This window comes from Pelodiscus sinensis, chromosome 2, assembly GCF_049634645.1.
Source record: "Pelodiscus sinensis isolate JC-2024 chromosome 2, ASM4963464v1, whole genome shotgun sequence".
NCBI lineage: Eukaryota > Metazoa > Chordata > Testudines > Trionychidae > Pelodiscus > Pelodiscus sinensis.
Window position 1 is genome coordinate 238,330,760 of NC_134712.1, and position 18,169 is coordinate 238,348,928.

Consider the following 18,169-nt stretch of genomic DNA (forward strand, 5'->3'; position numbering starts at 1 on the left):
ATGGTGGGTATAAGTAGGCTACAGCATGTTACTATAGATGATCTGCATGCAAGAAGGTGTGTCAACGATATCATCCAAGTTATATATGATTGGAAAAGGAGATGGGCTAGCCATATAATGAGACTGACACACAACAGATGGACAGTGTGTATACTCCACTGGTATCCACAGGACACAAAAAGAAAAGAGGAAGGCCTCCAACATGTTGAGTGGATTCTTTATGGAGGATTCATGGAAGAACATGGACAAGAACCGCACAAAACAGGACTGCGTGAAAAAGCTGCAATCTACATTGGATGAGATTATCCACATCACTGAAATCAGAGCTCTTCCAAGTAAGTATTCCAAGTAAGGCCTTTTTACACTTGTGATAGCCCAGAGTGTCCACAGAAGGGCTTATATATTCTGGAATATGTATTTCAGCAAATTCCCAAGTCTAGACAAAATCCTGAAAAATCTGATAGTCACCTGAGTTATGTCACTTATGAAGATGTGGAATTATAGGGGAAGTTGGTAGCAAATTTCTATGGTAACGCCATGTTCATTTTCCATTACAAAGGAGTTTTCCAAATTATTTAATGAGAAGTTCCTAAACTTCCATTATTTTCAACAGGCCTTTGACATTCGACAGGAAGAATCCCCTTGTATTACAGAAATGATTTTTGACCCATGAAATTTAAATCAGATTAAAAACTGCCATTTCCTTTCACTCATGCAGAAAAATGTTGGCAGCATGCCAAAATCAAAGAAAACTGCAACATTAGGCTTGCATTTCTATTAAAACTGCAGCAGTAGCACATACTACACTAGAAACACAAGGGAAATGTTAGAACCATAGTAGTGAAAGGGGCTGAAGGTTAGGAAAAATGGGCTGTACTCTCATAACCCTTGGATTCAGCACTCGACACCAGTACCCCACTTACCCCATTCCAGGGGCACCATCTGGGACAGAAACTCCTCCAGCTCCTGGGCAGACCGCAGGAGAGCGGGGTTCCCCGTCACAGAGGGTACGGCTAGACTACATGGCTCCGTCGACAGAGCCACGTAAAGTAGTTTACTTGGCATAGTCAAAGAAGCAGGGATTTAAATAATCCCTGCTTCATTAAAATAAAAATGGCTGCCGTGCTGTGCCAATGACCAGCTGATCCGGCACAGCACAGCAGTCTAGATGCGGTGCGGTTGACAAGGGAAGCCTCTGTCGACCATTCCAGTAAACCTCATTTCACAAGGCATACCGGAGCGGTCGACAAAGGCTTCCCTTGTCAACCACGCCGCGTCTAGACTGCTGCGCTGTGCCGGATCAGCTGATTGTAGGCACAGCGCAGCAGCCATTTTTATTTTAATGAAGCAGGGATTATTTAAATCCCTGCTTCTTTGACTATGCTGAGTAAACTACTTTACATGGCTCTGTCGACGGAGCCATGTAGTCTAGACGTACCCAGAGTGTGGGAGAGTCACTGCCCTGTACCTCCATCTGCAGTCAGATATGACTCTCAGCCAGAAAGCAGAACAGGTGTATTGACTGACAGGGACACAGCATAGCACAGACTTTTTGTTAACACAGGAACCAGAAGCAGACAATACAATCCAACTTTGGGAAAGGGGGACCCAGTGCCAGCTCCTTATGTCCTCTCCCTGAATCCTTCACCAGCCGAGAAAAACCCACATACACAGGAACTCATCCCCCAACCTGGGATTAGGCAGCTCCACCCCCTTCTTTTTTCAGATTTCCAGGCAAGGTATCACCTGGTTGCTCCCCCCAACCCAGGTTACAAGAGAGCCTGAGCTATTGTGTATGTGCTAAGATGGGCTAGCCTTCCCCACAGTGAGAGTCAGATGGGCTAGCCTTCCCCAACAGTCCCATCCCCAGCTGGACACCAGTGCAGTGCCCCTGGAAACTGAGGTGCACAGACACACACAGTTACAGCAGAACAGCACAGGACAGTAGGAATCACATACAACATAACAAAGTGTGCACAGCGAACACAATCCCCACTATGTCACATCCCCAACCCTTGTCTGTAGTACCATAAGACAATCACAACTCTGAGGGCAACAAATATCTCATAAATTAATAACAGGTGAAATTTACAAAGAAGCCACGAGAGTTTAGGTGCTCATTGCTCAACAACTACTGAACTTATATGAGAGTTGGGCACTTAACTCTTAGGCTCTTTTGGAAATCCATCCCATTTGTTTTACTGGACCGCTATGTAACTTAAATTCCCCTTCAGTTTTTAAACAAGAAATGTAGGGTCACAATGAAATAACTGTGCATTTGTGAAGACTTTTAGACTATGTCTACACAGCAGCATTATTTCGGAATAACTGGTTATTCTGAAATAACATAGTCCACGTCTACACAGCAAGCAGTTTTTTCGATATAATGTTGAAATAATGTTAAGCTGGAGGACTTCTTACTCCCACTCCTGTAACCCTCATTTTACGAGGAGTAAAGAAAGTTGGAGGAAGAGAGCTCTTTCTCTGACTCCCTGTAGACAGTGCCAAAAGCCAAAATAAGCACTTTCAACTTATGCTACGCAACTGACATAGCTCAAGTTGCATAGCTTATTTCAGCTTTAGTTCTGCTGTGTAGACGTGCCCTTACAGTGCAGGTGTGCATCTATACATTACAGGAAATATTAAAATGTTTTGCCCCTTGAGTGAATGTGGCCAGACAGCCCGCCTCCATCACATCCATCTTATTTGCCTCTCTGAAGCATACAGGGCAGAGAAGGAGCAGTAAAATCAGCATAGTCTATGCTGGCTCATCTGATCCTGAGAAGCTGAAACACAGATATGTGGAGAGAGAGAGCGATTAAGGCAATCAGCATAGTCTATGCTGGCTCATCTGATCCTGAGAAGCTGAAACATAGATATGAGGAGAGATCAGGATATGCGAGACTGCCACCGGCTGGCACCTATGTTGATTCGAACACACACACAGTCCCTGGAAGAGGAATTTCCCACTGAGAAAAGAATCCCCAGTAATTCCAATTTAGTTATCTCTCTTACAAGTATAAATTAAGTTCACAACTCCCTTGTAAGAACTGGTCTCACAAAAGGCAGACCAGCCCCATTTGGCATGACAGATAAGAAAGAGAAATACGTGACCCCATGAGTATAAAAGATGGGCCCAGCACACACTCACTTTGAGTGTCATTCTACCCTCTACCTGCTGGTCGGGTTAGGTGTTTGACCTCCCGAGGTTCTATGGGGACGCCCACCTCGTATTTTCGTCTTTCCTAGGAATTGAGGGACCGGCCCTGGCCTAACACGCTGGAGTCGAGAGGCACAGAAGGGGGTAAAAATTGTACCTGGATGTGGTCCTCTGTCTTAAGTGTACACATAGAAAGAGTAAGCTGTTACTTGGTACCATTATTTCTATTTTTCTATCTTTATCTTCTTTGTAACCATTTTTAAGATCTATATTTTGCTAGTAGTTAAGAAATAGAGCAATAGCCATTGTAACCATATGATTTATAAGCTTCTTTAATAAACCTGTAACTGTTTAAGTTTTAACCTGACTCCTTCAGTTGCTGTAACAGAACCAGGAACAATTTAAAAGAACTTCAGCCGGTCTTAAGGGACAGATATAGGGAGCCCTGACCGTCGGCTGACAGAGAAGTCTTCAATATCTAACTTCTGAGTCACTCTTTGGCTACGTCTAGACTGGCCCCTTCTTCGGAAGAGGCATGATAATTTCTAACTTTGGAATAGGGAAATCCACGGGGGATTTAAATATCCCCCGCAGGATTTAAATAAACATGGCCGCCGCTTTTTTTCCGGCTTGGGGAAAAGCTGGAAAAGAGCGTCCAGACTGGCGCGATCCTCCGGAATAAAGCCCTTTTCCGGAGGATCTCTTATTCCTACTTGAAAGGAACCAGAAGCAGACAAGTAGGAATAAGAGATCCTCCGGAAAAGGGCTTTATTCCGGAGGATCGCGCCAGTCTGGACGCTCTTTTCCGGCTTTTCCCCAAGCCGGAAAAAAAGCGGCGGCCATGTTTATTTAAATCCCGCGGGGGATATTTAAATCCCCTGCGGATTTCCCTATTCCAAAGTTAGAAATTAGCATGCCTCTTCCGAAGAAGGGGCCAGTGTAGACGTAGCCTTTCTGTTTTAACAAAACATTTTCAAGATGGACTGGGTAATAGATGAAATAAGATGATAGCCAAACACGTTAACTGCAACTTTTAAATTTTACAAAAACTAACCTTAAGATCTCTTTTCTTTCTTTCATTTTCTTCCCTCTGTCTTTTTTCATTATTCTCTCTCTTTTGTCTTTCTCTGTCTTCAGTAGAAAATCCTTCTTTAGGTCTCCTTGACACACATTTTTCTTCCCCATCCTTTACAAACAATTCATGGCTTCTTTGTTTTGAAGGTCTCTCCTTTCCTGCCCTAACTAAATGTTGATGTTCTCTTTTATCCCTCTGACTTCTCTCTCTGTCTTTATTCAGTTCTTGATCTCTATGTGACTTGTGTCTATGTCCACTTCCTTCATCTTTCATGGTTAAAAACTCACCAACACTATTTTTGCGCTCACTTTTCTGGACAAGGAAAAATAATACAAAGAAGTCAGAGATAGATTTGTAATTAAAACATTAAAAGTAACAGAACTCTATAATTCTAGAAGTCAGGATTATTAGGTCATCTTGCCCATCTCCCTGCCAGTACAGGATTTCTCCACGCAATATATTATCATGTGTTGTGTCCACTGAAGTTTCTATTTACACTAGCAACAGGGCTTTCACTACTTCCTCTGGGAAAATGTGCATCTCAGTGTAATGGTAAACTCACCTTGAGGGCTACTCAACTTTGGAAGCTCTGGGGGCCACAATGATGCTCACAGCATATGCCAAGGGCTGCAACTTAAGTGTGGTTGCATATCCAGGCAAATATATATGCAAATATATGCAAATAGCTTCTTTCACACTGACGAGCATGAATACAAAGATTAAGGCAAGACTACACAACACACAGGCTCCACTTAAGTCAGTTCTGCTGATATTAATAAAATACAATATTTACCTGATTTCCACCCAAATGACAGCACTTTTAATGAGGAATGACAGTCCAGGAATTTAACTACTAAAATGCATATCAACAGAGGACTATTATATTGACTACTTTTTTGTTTTGGCTCCCACCTGTGGGCCGCGTGTTGAGCCCCACGTAAACCCAAACTGCACTGGAGGCCTCAAACAATCAGGCTGTGGGCTGCATGCGGCCCCACGGGCCATGTGTTAAGTAGTCCTGCCTTACAGTATGAATTCTTCAAGCAGAGATTTTTCTCTGTTTTTGAGCACATAATCTGTTGTAAAGCACCATATATATTTATAATGCCAAATAAACACATTAGTAATAAATACATTAATAAATAAAAGTTGTTTGGAAGATGATGTACAAAAATAAATAATAGCTACCTGTTTAAACAAGAACAACATATCTCCTTAAAGAATAGTAATAGTAATGTAAAAGCAAATAAAATTAAAATGTTTTCATGTTGAAAGTTAAAAGAATTTCCCTTTTAATAAGTATAATTAAAGAATGATGTTCAAAAACAGTTTGATTTTTTTTTAACTATTTACATTTAAGCCTAGTATAAATGCATTTCTTGAATAATGCAGGCACTGGAATTTTATCCAATTTATTCATGACATTTCACCTTATCTTATGCTGTTATGAAATATGTCCTTACTTTTCCCTCCTTTGCTTTTCTTTCTGTATGTCTTCTCTCTTTCACTTCATCCCTTACATTTGCTTGCTCTAAAAAAAATTATATATACATAAAATTACTAAAGACATTTTTCTTTATTACAGTAAAAATCCCCAATGTGATACATGACACATTACAGTTTACTATGTGTCATGTATTCCACAGTTCAGTAACATGGACCCTAAATCTAGCAGTGTTAATATAAGTAGACAGAGTTGTCACCCATTTCTCAAATGAATATATATACATCTATATCTATAGCAGGCCTGGGCAAAATATGGCCTATGGGCTGGATCTGGCCCAAAAAGCCACTGGATCCAATCTGCAGATGCTGTGGGGAGCCCCAGGTAGGCTCCTCACTTACCTTGCCCCACCTGCATGCCATTCAGAAATGCAGCTGCAGGGCAGTTTCATTTTAAAAACTGAGCCCAGAGGGGAGGGGGGAAAGCTTTAGGAAGTGCTTCCACCCCCAGCTCAATCCCACTGGCCAGCTTCTGGTCAGAAACTGGACAATGGGAGCTGCCTGTTTCAATAACAGGTAGCCACAAAGCACAAGGGACTCGTACTTATTTACAGAGCACAGGGCTGCAGCCTGTGTGGGAGCAGGGCAGGCAGGGATGCTGATGCAGGAATGGGCTGCCAGCTGGTATGTCTCCTGGCCAGAGCTTGCCTCTGGCACCCCAGCCTCTTCCTTCCCCAACCCTCTGCCCCCCGCTCCTGCTCCCCTACTCCACATATCCAAATCCTCTGCCCCCTCATGCATCCATATCCCCGCCCAGATCTGGCACCCCAATCCCCTGCCCCAGATAAGATAAGTCGCCTCCTGCCCTAGCTCAGAACCCAAACCTTTGTACCCCCTTCTGTATTCCAATTCCTTGCCCTAGGTCACAATCCAACCCCTTGCACCCCACTCCAGTGCCCCAGGGTTACAACTGCCTCCTTCACCCAAACTCCCTCCCTTACCCCAAGCTCCCTTCTGCACCTAACCTCTGTCCCAGTCCTTGCAGCTCCTTCATTAATATTATGGAAGAGACCTTGACCACTTTCCAAATTCTTGGAGTGGCTCCCCATCAAAAATTATTGCCCACCCCGATCTGTACTATTATAAAAGGAGAGATGTCCATCATGCCATCTGTCACAGAGAACATTTGAGCATACACTGGGAGATTTGAGAACCTAGGATTGTGGGTTTAAGTTCTGCCCCAGGAACTTAAGGCTAGAGCTGGTATCAGGTGAGGGTAGAGAGGTGAGTTACCAGCTTCTCTAGGGCTAGAGCTGGCAGGGAAAAGCAGCCTGCACTGGAGCTGCTTGCTCTGGCTGCAGCAAGTGAAGCAGCAACTGGTAGGGGTGGGGAGAAGGTGGGAAGGTGGAGCTGCCTCAGCTCTGATGTGTGCAGAGCAAGCCTGGGCCTGCCCGGTAGGAGCCCCTCTCTGCCTCCCCAGAGAAGACAGCACCTCCCAGCTTCCTTTTTTCTGCCCCCCTCGCCAAGGCAGCTCCCAGTGCACGGCAGCTCCCAGACCCCCAACCATACCTTCCCCTGCAGTTGGGCACAATGCTGGTTCAAGTTTGCCCAGGCCCCTGTACAGCACGGGAGAGGAGCCCCAGCCCCCTGGACTGATCCCACTGGGGCAGAGCTCTGCCAGCAGTGCAGGGACCCCTGACCCCAGCCCCAGTGTCTGTGACAGTCAGTCCCACATGGCAGCCAGATGCTGCTCCAAACAAGGAATAATTTAGCAGCCCATGGGCTGAGTGTGGAATGGAGTCTATGTAGTGCAGGGAGTCTGGCAGGCTGGTCAGGATCCAGCCTACCAGCACCTGGATGATGGACTCCAGCGGATGTGAGTGTATTGCACAAGGTGGGAGTAGAGCAGCGGAGATATGGCCATGGCAGCAGCAGGTCCTTCGCGGATGATGGCCAGGTCTGTTTTTGCTCCCCATGCCAGGCCAACCTGAGTGTATGTCTACCATCACAATGGGACAGGTAATGCTAATATAAAAATCAAACCACCACCTTTGGGAGGCTGGATTTATTGGTAACAAATAATAAAACAACATAAACTTGAGCCTAAATTTCACCCCAAGATTGGTTGCATCTGGGGTTTTGCCTAAAACCTTGAAAAAGACAACATTCCATCTTGCACAATGGTAGGAACTATGAATCAATAATTACAGTGCAATTTTATGCAGAATTTAGGTACCTTATATTAAGATTACCCAATCCATACAGGGACTTATATGCCACCCACTGTGTTGTTAATCACTCACTCAAAACTACTATAGTCAGGAACTCATTGGGAAGGAAAAGAGGCAGCTGAGAACTTGAGAGCCTTGAAAATGAAAGAGTAAGATTGGGTTATTGAGTAAGATTTTCAAAGGCACACATGGCAACTAGGCACCCACTGCCCATCAACTACACTCTCTGCTCAGACACAGATTTGGTTTCAGTCTATTTCTATTATCTAAAAAATGTGAAATACTTCAAAACATGTACAGCAAAGCATGCCACCTTACCCAATTGATCCTTGCTTTCTCTTCTTCTGTGTTGTTCTTTATCCTTTTCTCCATGCGTTCTCAGGTTATTCTGTTTAAGCATTTGTTTCTGATCATCCCTCCTATATTTTCTGTCTTTTTCCTTCTCACTCCCCTTCTCTTTATCTTTTCTTGTGATGTGTTTTGCCTTCTCTGCATCTTTTTCTTGGATCTTCTCCTTAAATTTCTCTCTCTCTCGTTCTCTGTGATCTTTTCCCCTTTCTCTCTCTCTCAGCTTATCCCTGTCTCTTTCACTAGATTTAAATCTCTCTCGTTCTCCTTTCCTTTCTTTTGCCTCTCCTCTGTCCTTGTCTTGATCCTTGTGTACATATCCTTTGTAATCAACCATGTCCTGAGTTTCTCTGTCTCTTTGCAGTTTCTTTTCCTTCTGTTTCTTATCTTCAGATTGGCTATCTGACTGTGACACCTAAAAAGAATAAAAATAATTTGATACAAAATTAAAATTCACTACATTATTTTCAAGTAGTATTTTATGTCCAAAATCCATAAGTGATTTACAAAAAACAAACCAAGTTTCCAGAAATCTGTGAAAATGCTCACACATATGCATGCCTGGCTTGTGTCCACAGTTACTACAATTAAGCTGGAGGTTGCTGTAAATTATATACAACATGCAACTGAGATTCATGACTGGTCATTTCCATATACTTTAACAAAACTGCTTGCACAACTTAGTGTTCATGTCTACAAATTACACATGCAAATATGCATACTTTTTGTGTTCGTCTGCAAACGTAGCTCTATATTCTTTACATTATGAACTCAGCGGGATAAGCATAATAACTTGTCTGTTTAGAAAATGTCACACACATCGCTAAAAATTAATAATAAATTATAACATATATAGGCATCATGCAAGTCACCTCCATGGCAGAAGATTTGCAGTTAGGTGACAACAGGCATACAACATATACAACAAGAGCTGGGAACGACGAATTTTGGTCAGGAATCCTGGGAAAAAACCCTTAGTCCTATTTTTAAAAAGTCACAAAGGATGAAATTCTAGTTCCACTGATGCAAATAGCAAAACTCCCATGGACTTCAGTGGGGTAGGGATTTCAACCTAGATCAGTAGTTCTTAACCTGGGGTAATTACCCTCTAGGGATAATTTAGCGTATTTCAGAGGGTAATGAGCTGGTAAGCTACACACACTTCTGATAAATAGAGTAATATCAGCCAAGAAAAATATTTATTAATTATATTATTAAATTAAACTAACACAAAGTAATGGTGACAGCAGTAAATTAATATACTTTATTCAACAATATTTTATTACTGTTTTTTCCAAGTAGTATGAGTCATGCAGTAACAGTGCGCATTGCAGCACAACTTAATCTGACTTGCAGCGACATGTTCAATCCTGTTACCATTCAGCTCATATAAACCACTGGCAAACCCATAATGGAGCGGCCCCTAGGGATGGGGATCCAGGATTTCAGTTGATGGCAGCAGCCCCACCATGTCGTTAGCTACTCACGGTCCCCCTCTCTCTCCAATGCCGGGAAACCCCCTGTCCTTCCACACATGCTTTTCCGCTCATGCCAGATCCCAGCAGCAGTTCGGGCTCCTACCTGCACAGAAGGGGGGCACACACTGCTGGAGGCAACAGGGGACAGTCTGATGCTGGGGATGACCCTCTCTCCCTCAGATTGTCTGGCTACTGTAGGCATCGAGCTGCTCCCCCTGCCCTCCCCCCAGGACTTGAGCAAGATAGTTTCTGGCAGTTGGGGGTGACATGTCCTGAGCCATAGGGCTGTCACTGTGGCCCACCAGCAGCTTGGCTGCCCAGCCTCCCCACTCCACGGTGCTCAGAGGAGGCAGAAGCCATGCGGCCTCCTCTCTCCCCACACCCTAGTCCTCTCATACGCCCCCTCGGCCAAGACCCTGCATCCATAGCCCCTTCACTCATCCCTTCCACTGAGACCCCCCACCCATTCCTGCACCCTCCCCCCGGCCCGACACTTATCCCCAGATTGCTTACTGTGGAGAGTATGAAGCCCAGCAAACTGAGGGACCATTTTCAACAAATCCATAAAGAGTTTATAAGAAAAGATACTGAATATTTTTTTTTAAAAGAATGCATGTTGAAATCCTCTAGTTTGGATTCAACTGGTCAGTTTGCGAAGACAATTGAAGCTGTTCTTGAAGCATCCTATCGTATTCCTCTCCAAACTGCTGAATGTAAAAAACCTCAAACAATCAGAGAAGATCTCATAAACCCATGTCTGGTTGAAACAGTGAGGCTTGTTATTGGGGAGCAACATGTGAAAAAGGTGGATCAGATATCACTTTCAAACTGCACTTTGAAAAGGCATATTTCTGAGATGAGAGAAGTCATTTTGGATCAAGTAGTTGCAGAGATTAAAGTTAGTCCCTACTTTGCACTTCATCCAACAGATGAATCAACAGATATCACCTCCAGGGAACAATTATTTGTGTATGCTTGGTACATAAAAGGTGACTATGTGAAGGAGCAATTCCTGTTCTCTGAATCACTGACCACTACTGCATGCGAAGAAGAAGTGTACAGAACAATGCAGAATTTCTTTGTCGAGAAGGGGTTACAATGGACAAAATTAGTTGGTATGTGCACTGATAGAGCACCATCGATGATGGAAGTTCACTCTGTATTTAAGGCTCATATAAAGCAGGTCGCCCCTTATGTCTGCTTCATAGATAAGCTTTAGCTGTGAAGACACTTCCACCAAATCTTAATTAAGTGTTCTGTGCAGTTGTTAAAATTGTTAATCATATTCAAGGTAGTGCCACAAATTCCAGGAAGTTTAGAGTATTGTGTGAAGAGGTTGGAGCTGAATTTAGTGCACTTCTGTTTCATACAGAAGTTCACTAGTTATTGCGTGGAAAAGTCTTACACCGAGTGTTGCAACTAAAAAAAGAAATATCAATGTTCTTCCAAAGAGACAGATCTGCTAAAGGCAAGAATTGTTTGAGAAAATAATGGACCATACATTCATTCCAAAATTGGCATACCTTGCTGATTTTTACTGAAATTAATCAGCTAAACCTCTCACAACAAGAAAATATGATGAATATTCTCACAGCTCAAGACAAGGTTGCTAGCTTCCTCAGTAAGTTCCAGCTTTACCCATGTAAAGTTAAAGCTGGTGATATATCCATGTGGTTAGAATTGACAACTCTGCTTGAGCCAACCAAACAGAAATATTCATTTGCTGATGATACCATAACACACTGTCAGTAACAGAATCCATCAGTGGATACTTGCCAGATACAGAACAGTGTCACATAAATGCATAGCTTGTGAGACCATTTACAGTGGAAGAAAAAATAACTGAAGACAAGGTGAAAGCAGAATTCCTTGGTGTGTGAGAAGATAACACATTGAAAGAAGATTTTCAGGATTCTGATCTAGCAACTTTGTGGAGAAAAGCTGGTTTAGAATACCCGATTCTCTCTGGCTTTGTCCAGACTACATCCCTCTTTCGAAAGAGGGATGTAAATTAGACAGATTAAAATTGCAAATGAAGCTGGGATTTGAATTTCCTGCACTTCATTTGCATAATGGCAGCCACGCGTTCTTTCAGAAATGGATATTTCAAAAGTGAAACTGCCATCTAGATGCAGTTCTTTCGAAAAAAAAAACCCACCTTTTTTTAAAGATCCTGTATTCCTGTACTGAGGAGTACAGGATCTTTCGAAAAAGGGTTGTTTTTTTTTCAAAAGAACTGCGTCTAGACGGCAGTTTCACTTTTGAAATACAGGCAGTCCCCGGGTTACGTACAAGATAGGGACTGTAGGTTTGTTCTTAAGTTGAATCTGTATATAAGTCGGAACTGGTGTCCAGATTCAGACGCTGCTGAAACTGACCGCCAGTTCTGACTTACATACAGAATCAACTTAAGAACCCCAGGCGTCCCCAAGTCAGCTGCTGCTGAAACTGATCAGCAGCTGAGATCCAGGAAGCCCGGGGCAGAGCAACTCTGCCTCGGGCTTCCTGTAGTCAGCGCTGGTCAGTTTCAGCAGAAGCTGACTTGGGGACGCCTGGGGAAGAGCAGCTGGGGTGCTGCTGGGTTGCTCCAGTAGCGCCGCTCCTCGGTGCTACTGGACCAACCCAGCAGCACCCCATCTGCTCTGCCCCAGGCGTCCTGATTCAGCCGCTGCTGAAACTGACCAGCAGCGACTGAATCAGGACCTGGGGCAGAGCAGCTGGGGTGCTGCCGGGTTGGTCCAGTAGCGCCCAGAGCGGCGCTGCAGGACCAATGAGCAGCGCCCCAGCTGCTCTGCCCCAGGGTCCAAAACAAAAGCCTGGTCTGCTGGGGGGGGCACACTAGCTGCGCCCCCCCCAGCAGACCAGGGACACGGGGAGCAGAGCCGCAGCGGCAGCGGGGTGCCGCGCCTCTGAGGCTTTGCTCTGGCAAAGTCGCAGCGGCAGCGGGGTGCCACGCCTCTGAGGCTTTGCTCTGGCAAAGTCTCAGAGGCGCGGGACCCCGCCGCGGCTGCAGCTTCAGTCCCGGTGCCTGTGGTCTGCTGGGGACGGTCCCCAGCAGACCACAGGCACCGGGACTGAAGCGGCAGCAGCGGCGGTTCCCCGCGCTTCTGAGGCTTTGCTCTGGCAAAGCCTCAGAAGCGCGGGAACCCGCCCGGTGCCCCTGGTCTGCTGGAGACGGTCTCCAGCAGACCAGGGGCACCGGAGCAGCTTACGAAAGGGGCTTTCTCGCCCCGGAACTCGCAGGTAGCAATCCACCACCTCGACCTCCGGGGCGAGAAAGCCCCGTTCGTAAGTGCGGATCCGACATAAGTCGGATCCGCGTAAGTCGGGGACTGCCTGTACCCATTTCTGAAAGAACACGCAGCTGCCATTATGCAACTGAAGCACAGGAAATTCAAATCACAGCTTCATTTGCAATTTCGATCTGTCTAATTTACATCACTTTCGAAAGGAGGATGTAGTTTAGGCATGCCCTCTGACAGAGCTCTCAAACTTCTAATCCCACTTGCCTTAACGCATAACTGTGATGTCAGATTTTCTACAATGGTCAACATTAAAACGAAGGCAAGGAATAGATAGGATCTTAGTCATTACTTGAGATGTGACAAAACCTTGTATCTCTAAGCTAGTCAAGCAGAAGCAGTATCAAGCTTCACACAGAAATTCATCTGAGAAATGCTATTTGTGATGTGTTTTCATTTTCGAACAATGAACCTAATATATAAGTTTAAAATACAATAGGTGTTAAATTTTGTTCAACATAATGTATGAGAAAACAAAATACATTAACATTATTAATTGTAATTTCCTTTTTGTCTATTGCCATTTAAAAAGGGGGGAGGGGTAGTTTTGGTTTATTGGTTAAGCTTATGTGGTAACAGTGCCAAAGAGGTTAACAACCACTGGCCTAGACCTTTCAGGTTAATACAGAGCATATAAGAATTTCATTTAAATTGAATTAAATTTAAATAAAACTTGATATATCTACCTAATAGGGATAAAGAGCTCAGTCACTCCTGCTGACCTCAAAATCTTTCAAATCAAGTATGTAGGCCACTAAGCTATCCCCACTGCAGGACGATCATTCACTTCCATCCGCGTAATGGAACCAACTATTTTAAACACTCTTCACATTCATGAAAAATGAAGATTCAGGTTCTCAACAGAAAAATCAGTTATTATGAATGATCAGGCCCATATACTGTATATACAGCCTCTGGCATAATTTCTGTATAACTACATAAAATATGCATTAACTGTTTCCTAAGTATTAGATTAACTGCTTTTCAAAATACTCCCACAAATCCAACTAAATCTGAGCTGGGAGGACTGAGATGTCTTTATATCCTAAAATATAACGTCAGTCATATTAATTTTACCGAAGGAGGTAGTCCAGAAAATGGCTAAATTGATCCTAATAAATTAACAAAAGACTTTACCCTGAGATGTTTCTTAAGTTCATCTGATTTCCAAGTATCTTCTTTGGTTCTTCTCTAGAAAAGGAATGACAAACACATGCTAAAGATGGAATGCTTTGAGTTCAGGTGCAGAATAGCCACTTTGCATATTTTAAATTGACATTTTTTTTTCTGAGGAATGAAGCAATTTAAAAATACCTATATACTATTACACTTTAATTATACCACCATTAAATAGTTTAAGTGTGTCTAGGTATTTTAAAATAGCTCAAGTTCGCTATTTGCCCCACTACAAGGGAAAGTTGATTTTGCACATAGCAGTGAGTCCTTTTTGTTTTATTTCTGAGCATTAGAGTACAACCAAATTAAAGTCAAATTACTACATACAGGTTAAACCTCTAAAATCTAGGACTCTCTGGTGTGGCAACATCTGTGATACTGCCAGACCATGGATATTGCTGTATCAGAGAGCCCTGGCAGGCCAGGTTCAGGGGCTGGGCTGGAGGCAAGAAGCGTAGCCTGGAGGCAGCATGGCCACCGCAGCGAGGACCTCCACAGTGGGGAGCGCAGCCCCATCAGGGCCAGAGGCAGGAAGGCTGATGCCCAGGAATGTAGCCCTAGCTGGCGGTGCCCAGAAGTACAGCCCCAGCCAAGCCAAGTCATCAGGGAGCGCAGCCCCACTTGGGCTGGAGGCAGAGGGGCTGACACCTAGGAGCGCAGCCCCAGCTGAAACCGACACAGCGTGGAGTGCAGCCCCAGCTTAGCTGGAGGCAGCAGGGCCAGTGGCTAGGAGAGCAGCCCAGAATGGTGCCCCTAGTGCAGTGGGGAACAAAGCCCCGGCCCTGGGTGGAAGAGCAGGCCTGTTAGGGTTGGGAGTAACAGGACCAACAGTGGGGAGTAGGGCTGACAGCCAGGAAGGGAGCCTTGACCTCCCCTGGTATGGCAAACTCTGGGCCAGACCAGGGAGGTCCCACCTGTACTATAAATGAACTATGTGCCATAAAATGCTAACAATATTATTTTACCTACTAACACTTGATTTTATTCTACTATATATTTTAGAGAGTTTGCCAGTCTGTCTGTTCAAGAACTCCTCCTAAACGGTAAGAGCTAGGTTAATCAAATTCAGTATACAGCTTCCTCGTATAACTAAAAGCAACATAAGGGTTCGGTTGTGCCCAGAAAGAGTACCACAGTGAGAACCTAAAATTGAAATTAGGGTTTCTAACAGAATAGAGGTGATATTGATTAGTTTATTTTTACTGTATTTTACTGTATTTTACTGTATTTACTGTATTTTACTATATTCGGGAGAAATAAATAAAATAGCATAAAGAGTGAAAGTATATTAAATTTTTAAAAGTATTTCACTTTAAATAATCAAAATCATTTTAGGGTAAAAAATTCTAAAAAAAAAATGTTAACCTCCTTTTAGACATTTTACTTAATTTATCCTGATACTTTATAATTTTTATATTTGGCTTGGGCATAGTTATTAATATTAATATTAATATTAATTGCTTTGCCATTATTATCTAATGGAAAACAATAATTGTTATCTATCTATCTATCTATCTCTGTCTGTGAGTCCATTTGTTCAAGAAATCCTTGTAAACAGTAATCACTAGGACCACCAAGTTTGGTATGCAGCTTCCTCATCTCCTAACTTAAAGCAGTCGGGCTTTGGTTGTCCCAGGAGAACCGGCTGCCCCAGAAAAAAGACAGTTTGCCACAATATACAAAAGGAGGGTCTGCAGTTCGGAATAACGTGATATGAGAGTGGTCACTGGGGCAGCGAGCCGACAAGAGAGTGTCCACTTGGGGTAGTCATACTACCAATCCTAGAGCTCTGCCATCTTGCCTACCAGCATGTGAGTAATCCTAAACCCTTTCCTCTCTCCTGGCCCTTAGCCGCAGTGGCGGAGAGGCGAGGAAGAAAAACAGCCCCTGAATGCCGGAGGGGACAAGGGGAAAGAAAATGCCCCATAGCTGGTAGAACGAAACATCCCAATTAATCAATTAATCAGTTATCTGACTCAGTGGGATCCCAGGTGGGGGCTGCTCCAACCCAGATGGAGCAGTCCCCAGCCTGCAAGACTCTTGCTCTCAGTGCCACGTGGAGCTGGCTGCCAGCTTGCAGCCCCAGTAAAAAGCCATGTAGGGATGGCTCCTGGCTCCCAGTCCCAGCTGCCAACAGCATAGGACCAGCTGTTGTTGGCTGGCTGCTCCACATGGGAGGACCACCAAAGCTGGAGCAGCACTTTGCCTGTGGCAGGCCAGGGTCAGGGGGCTGCTCCTCAGGAACTGGTTAACCCTTATCTAGTAACTGGAGGGTGGGACTTAAGGGGGGAAATGAGACACACAGTAGTAGTGTACTGGGGGGGCATCAGTGGAATGAGGCACACTGCAGAGGGACACTGGGGGGTGGTCTGTTGGGGGGGGTGAGGCGCACAGCAGAGGGGCACTGGGGGAGGTCTGTCGGGGGGGTGAGGCACACAGCAGAAGGCACTGGGGGGTGGTCTGTCGGGGGGGGTGAGGCATACAGCAGAGGGACACTGAGGAGTGGTCTGTCAGGGGGGTGAGGCGCACAGCACAGGAGCACGGGAGGGTGTCTGTGGGGGGGGTGAGGTGCACAGCAGAGGGGCACTGGAGGGGTGTCTGTCGGGGGGGTGAGGCACACAGCAGAGGGGCACAGGGGTGGTTTGTCGGGGGGGTGAGGCGAACAGCAGAAAGGCACTGGGGGGGTGGTCTGTCAGGGGCATGAGGCGCACAGCAGAGGGGCACTCGGGGGTGTCTGTCTGGAGGTGAGGCGCACAGCAGAGCGCACTGGGGGGTGGTCTGTCGGGGACGGGGGTGAGGCGCACAGCAGAGGGCACTGGTGGGGTGTCGGGGGGGTGAGGCGCACAGCAGAGGGCACTGGTGGGGTGTCGGGGGGGTGAGGCGCACAACAGAGGGCACTGAGGGGTGTCGGGGGGGTGAGGCGCACAGCAGAGGGCACTGGGGGGGTGTCGGGGGGGGTGAGGCGCACAGCAGAGGGCACTGGGGGGTGTCGGGGGGGTGAGGCGCACAGCAGAGGGCACTGGGGGGGTATCGGGGGGGGTGAGGCACACAGCAGAGGGCACTGGGGGGTGTCGGGGGGGTGAGGCGCACAGCAGAGGGCACTGGGGGGGGTGTCGGGGGGGGTGAGGCGCACAGCAGAGGGCACTGGGGGGTGTCGGGGGGGTGAGGCGCACAGCAGAGGGCACTGGGGGGTGTCAAGGGGGGTGAGGCGCACAGCAGAGGGCACTGGGGGGTGTCGGGGGGGTGAGACGCACAGCAGAGGGCACTGGGGGGTGTCAAGGGGGGTGAGGCGCACAGCAGAGGGGCACTGGGGGGTGTCGGGGGGCTGAGGCGCACAGCAGAGGGCACTGGGCGGTGTCAAGGGGGGTGAGGCGCACAGCAGAGGGCACTGGGGGGGTGTCGGGGGGGGTGAGGCGCACAGCAGAGGGCACTGGGGGGTGTCGGGGGGGTGAGGCGCACAGCAGAGGGCACTGGGGGGTGTCGGGGGGGGTGAGGCGCACAGCAGAGGGCACTGGGGAGTGTCGGGGGGGTGAGGCACACAGCAGAGGGCACTGGGGGGTGTCGGGGGGGTGAGGCACACAGCAGAGGGCACTGGGGGGGTGTCGGGGGGGTGAGGCGCACAGCAGAGGGCACTGGGGGGTGTCGGGGGGGTGAGGCGCACAGCAGAGGGGCACTGGGGGGTGTCGGGGGGGTGAGGCGCACAGCAGAGGGCACTGGGGGGGTGTCGGGGGGGGTGAGGCGCACAGCAGAGGGCACTGGGGGGTGTCGGGGGGGGTGAGGCGCACAGCAGAGGGGCACTGGGGGGTGTCGGGGGGGTGAGGCGCACAGCAGAGGGGCACTGGGGGGTGTCGGGGGGGTGAGGCGCACAGCAGAGGGCACTGGGGGGGTGTCAGGGGGGGTGAGGCGCACAGCAGAGGGGCACTGGGGGGGTGTCAGGGGGGGTGAGGCGCACAGCA

General features: G+C 46.6%; 1 protein-coding gene across 5 annotated transcripts in view; it reads right to left on the minus strand.

Annotated features, from left to right (window-relative positions):
* The window catches only part of DYNC2I1 (dynein 2 intermediate chain 1), a 100,063-nt gene that overhangs the window by 71,185 nt on the left and 10,709 nt on the right, over nt 1–18,169 (minus strand). For 3 of the 5 annotated variants that reach the window (XR_012902113.1, XM_075922733.1, XM_075922732.1), the window contains exons 2-5: nt 14,175–14,228; nt 8,228–8,672; nt 5,699–5,766; nt 4,215–4,547 (exon numbers count right to left, since the gene is read on the minus strand). Coding sequence is in view for 4 of the 5 variants with exons in the window: in XM_075922733.1 (XP_075778848.1) it covers nt 4,215–4,547; nt 5,699–5,766; nt 8,228–8,672; nt 14,175–14,228 (900 nt within the window). In the remaining variant the exon portion in view is untranslated. Of the gene's footprint in view, nt 1–4,214; nt 4,548–5,665; nt 5,767–8,227; nt 8,673–14,174; nt 14,229–18,169 lie in introns of those variants that run through there. The other 2 variants (XM_075922734.1, XM_006111907.4) reach the window with 2 other exon arrangements.